The following is a 4,739-nucleotide window of genomic DNA, read 5'->3' on the forward strand; positions in this document are numbered from 1 at the left end:
CATGTATAAGTCATGAAGAAAGCAATAGCAACATACTAAACGATCGAGTGCTAAGCTAACGGAATGGGTCAAGTCAATCACGTCATTCTCCTAATGAGGTGATCTCGTTAATCAAATGACAACTTATGTCTATGGCTAGGAAACATAACCATCTTTGATTAACGAGCTAGTCAAGTAGAGGCATACTAGTGACACTCTGTTTGTCTATATATTCACACATGTATTATGTTTCCGGTTAATACAATTCTAGCATGAATAATAAACATTTATCATGATATAAGGAAATATATAATACTTTATTATTGCCTCTAGGGCATATTTCCTTCATCATCTAGTCCTCGTGACCTTAATATCTTTACATTAGCCGCCGAAGGTATGGGACAAGAAGTAGGACGAATGAGTTGTCTCAATATAGCGCGTCTTGAGGGATAATGCTATGTGAGGAAACGCCCATCATTAGTATATTGTCATATCCTATAATGCAGGTACTAACTTAGCCAAAACATAGCACAGTCGTAAAGCTTAACTCCATCCTGTGCCCGTCCCGAACGAGACCGTACCTAGATGCCAGCAACCTCATCTAAAACATCACATACTTTTCCTAGTTTATTTTCTCAGTTTACTTTAGTATTTATTTTCCATTCTCTCTAGTACTTAGTTTAATTCTGCCTTTTATCGTTCCTAGCAACCTACTTAAGTGAACCATTTCCAAACTCCAGTTGTGAGCGTAGTTGTGTTGAGTGACAACGAAGTTGCGGGGATCGTGGTGCCATCCTATTCGCTCCTTGTGGGATCGACAAACCTTACTTATCATGAAATTGCTACATAGCCCTGTGTACTTGCAGGTCATCACCCCGTTGCCCCACGACCTCCCTCGCCACAGCCTTTAAGAAGATCTGGCTAAGTCGCAAAATAAGAAGGGGAGACGAAGCAAAAGGATACCTTGCGGGATCCCTTGGTAATGGTGAGAGAAGGCTTGTGAGGAAGAATAGGACGACAAGAATAAGATGGGAAGTAAGCAATGGAATGAGGAATGACATCGCGTTGGCTGTGGTCCCCTTTTATAGCCGCTCGGGGCACCTAAGAGGCGGTCTGAGCACGGTGACACAAGCCTGCTCTATCAATAGAGTCGTCTACTATGCACAACGAGCACGAGGATCGAGACACCATCATAGCCAAAAGGGAACTGAATCAGCAATAGTTGAATGTTTCCTGTATTGATGACAACAGTGATGGGATATGGCTATCACGTAGTCCCATGATGCCTCAATCCCCGTGTAGGGCCAGTCACCTTATCCAGGTAGATACACCATATCTCACTGGGTTTGACGATCAAGTCTAACCACAAGGATGACGCCATGTCACCCATGACGCTTCAGGGCATGTTCACATCACAATCTTTCCGACCATCATCTTTGTCAACAACGAAACTTTAATGCTCGCAAATCAGAATGTATTTAATTTGATTAAGAAGTTGAACTTGAGCTAAATTGGTGTTATCTATCCACAAAGCTGCTCGGGAAGCCAGACAAAAATGAAGTTGATTTATCTGTGTCCCTAGCAAGGAAGAAAAAGGAGCCCGTCAGGTTTCCGTCTCATGCAACACAGAAACAGACAAACTCTTGGCCACTGACGGCGCATAGTACCGCGGGACACGTTAGCCTGGAAGCTGGTCGCGAGACTGGTCTCAGGGCCCAACAGACTAAGGCATATCCTGGCCCCCTCGCCCCTCATGAAGCCCGCCTTGTAGAAGACCACCATCTTGAGGTGTAAGTTGGGGACTCCTCATCCGATTAGGGCATTGTGTCATTTAGCAAGCTTTGTAAACCTAGGTCTCGCCCCCTTTATACGAGACCTAGGGGATGGTCGAGATACCCAACAAATTTCATCTTAATCTTGATAGATCCATCTCAACATCCAATGTAGCCTCTCTCATACAAGGCGAGGCATACATCAATCAAATCCAAGGAGGTGTAAGGGTTTACCTCCATGATTAGGGTCCAAACAACAAAAATGAATAAACAATTCATGTGTGATCCCCTTTTGTAGTTCCAGTCTCGCGCATCACCCTATCAAGACTACTGACGGTTTTCAGTGTCGTCAGAGGTGTTCAACATAATCATTGGTTTTGTATATTATTTTATTGTTTAATAAATGGATACTTTTGCTAGTAATAATAGTAGGAAAGAATCGAATAGATTTTTTTAGAGAGGAGGCGCTTGCCCGGCAAGAATCGAATAGATGAATCAGACGGCTGTTTTGTAAATTGAAAGATTGTAAATAATTACTGTACTTATCATTTACATTTCTTGGGTTTCTCCCTTGCGAAGAAAATAACCTCCCGTTTCTTTGTAGCTCTGTTTCATTCGATTCCGTGCCCCCTCCTTCCCTTTGCCGATCCGCACCCAAACCCTAATCTTTCTAAAAAGTAAAACCCCGCCTCTCCCATGGCCGCCGCCTCGCCGCCGCCCTCCCCGCCCCATCCAAAGCGCCCCAAGATGTCCTCCTCCTCCGACCCCGAGCCGGAGCCCACCTCGCTGTCTGCCGCCGGCGCCGACCCCGGGCAGCCTCGCCGCCGCTACAAGCGCCGCAAGGTGGCCATCATCCTGGCCTACTGCGGCGCGGGGTATCAGGGTATGCAGAAGAATCCGGGCGCGCGCACCATCGAGGGCGATCTCGAGGAGGCGCTCTACCAGGCGGGCGCCGTCCCTGAAGCCGACCGTGCCGCGCCCGCCCGATACGAGTGGGCACGCGCAGCGCGCACCGATAAGGGCGTGAGCGCCGCCGCGCAAGTTGTCTCCGGACGCTTCTACGTCGACCCGCCGGGATTCATTGACCGGCTGAATGCGAAGCTCGCACCACAGATCCGGGCCTTTGGCTACGTGCGCGTCACCAACTCCTTCAGCGCTAAGAAGTTCTGCGACCGCCGGAGGTATGTGTATCTGCTCCCCGTCTTGGCGCTCGACCCCAGCGCACACCCAGACCGCGAGGCTGTCAAGGCAAGCGCGGGGAGTGAGAACCAACTTGCGAAGTGCGTGGAGTGCTCCGAGAGGGGGAGGAAGGTGCCAGATATTATGGGCCGGGAGGGGAAGTTGCCCGACTCCGAGGAGGAGAAGGTTCTTGATACGCCTGGAGAGGAAACTGTGGCTGCTCATGGAGAATTAGGGGATGCAAAATCTGTTCCAGCAAGCTCTGTTACTGAGACTGGGCTGGGAGATGGTGTAATGATTGATCTACCGAGCTCTGGTAATGGAACAGAAGCTCAAAATGCTGAACTGGGATCAAATGGGGCAGGAAAATGTGATATTGAAACTGCAGTTGGTAATTGCCATTCTGAAGCTGTACCAACCAGCGCCAGTGAGACCATCTGTTCAACTGTAGGTTCAGTCGATGTCATTGCTTCAGTTGTAGCTGAGAAGGAGAATAATTTTGAGCCTGCAGATATTGAAAAGGAGAGAATGCAAGCTACAAATATTCAGAAGGAAAATGGAGAAGAAAGTCCCCTTCTGAAAAACACATTTGCTTACACTGATGAAGTTAAAGAGAAGTTCAATAGGATCCTCAAGCATTATGTTGGAACCCGTAATTTCCACAACTTCACCACAAGAACTAAAGCTGAGGATCCTGCAGCCAAGAGGTACATCATTTCCTTCACTGCCAATACCGTTGTTAGTCTGGATGGGATTGATTTTGTCAGATGCGAGGTTGTCGGGCAGAGTTTCATGCTTCATCAGATCCGGAAGATGGTTGGCCTTGCTATAGCAGTGATGAGGAACTGTGCACCTGAGTCAATCTATGACGTTGCCTTTCGCAAGTAAAGTCCTTAACTTCTTATCAGCTAACACATATAACACAATCTAGTCAGTTTGTGTTGCTTGCTGATTTATTGTTTATGTCATATTCTTCTTACAGGGATATCAGACTTAATGTGCCTACTGCACCTGAGGTTGGACTCCACCTCGATGAATGCATGTTTACCTCATATAACTCAAAATGGATGGATACACATGAGGCAGTTTCAATTGAACCCTATGCTGAGGAGGCTGAAGAGTTCAAGATCAAGTACATCTTCCCTCATATTGCTGCAATGGAACACAAGGAGGGAGCTGTAGCACTCTGGTTGCACTCATTGAACAGCAGAAACTATCCAGATTTCCGCTACATGGAGACCACTGGATCTGAGGCAAAGGTTGGGGCTGTAGTTGAGAATATGGAAGAAGTGCAAATGCCTAGTAATAATGTAAGCGAGTAACTTTTTGCAAGGAACATGCAAGACCGATGGATATTTCTGATTGTCCTGTTCACCTGGAGAGTTGAAACATTGCTTGGAATAAAGACTGAAGAGAAAGGGTTGCTGCTTTTGTCCTATGAAGTGCTGGCATCAAAATGGTCGGAAGCATAAGTTATCTGCTCTAGTGTTATCTTAAGGCAATATCTGTTACAGCGGAGATCAGCTTTCCCAGATAGATATTTTTAAGTTGATTTATATGATCTATGTAACACTCTGAGACTGAATTATGCCCCCTGGAAAATACTTCATTGAATCCAGCATGCAGTTCAATAGGTTCAATATATTGTATGGCTTAGACCTGAAATATGTTGTTTCTAGTCTTTAATTCTTTTCAGGTTACATTACAGTATTTACATTTTCTTCTTGTAATCACATTATGTGCATTCGTCTTGGCTTGATTCAGACTCATATCCATTGCTAGCATAATTGCTGTGTGTTTACTGTTACT

General features: G+C 46.0%; 1 protein-coding gene across 1 annotated transcript; it reads left to right on the plus strand.

The window, feature by feature from the left end:
• Window positions 1-2,367: 2,367 nt before the first annotated feature.
• Window positions 2,368-4,739, plus strand: LOC123145056 (tRNA pseudouridine synthase A). Its single transcript, XM_044564364.1, has 2 exons — window positions 2,368-3,814; window positions 3,913-4,739. Exons 1-2 carry the CDS (start codon window positions 2,448-2,450, stop codon window positions 4,250-4,252), a joined length of 1,707 nt encoding a protein of 568 aa, XP_044420299.1. The 5' UTR covers window positions 2,368-2,447; the 3' UTR covers window positions 4,253-4,739.

This window comes from Triticum aestivum, chromosome 6D, assembly GCF_018294505.1.
Source record: "Triticum aestivum cultivar Chinese Spring chromosome 6D, IWGSC CS RefSeq v2.1, whole genome shotgun sequence".
Taxonomy (NCBI): domain Eukaryota; kingdom Viridiplantae; phylum Streptophyta; class Magnoliopsida; order Poales; family Poaceae; genus Triticum; species Triticum aestivum.

Excerpts from the sequence above, each read along its gene's own strand:
- LOC123145056 (XM_044564364.1), top strand. The coding sequence starts at position 2,448 with ATGGCCGCCGCCTCGCCGCCGCCCTCCCCGCCCCATCCAAAGCGCCCC. Across the intron at positions 3,815-3,912 it reads TATGACGTTGCCTTTCGCAA|GGATATCAGACTTAATGTGC; the intron begins GTAAAGTCCTTA and ends TTCTTCTTACAG.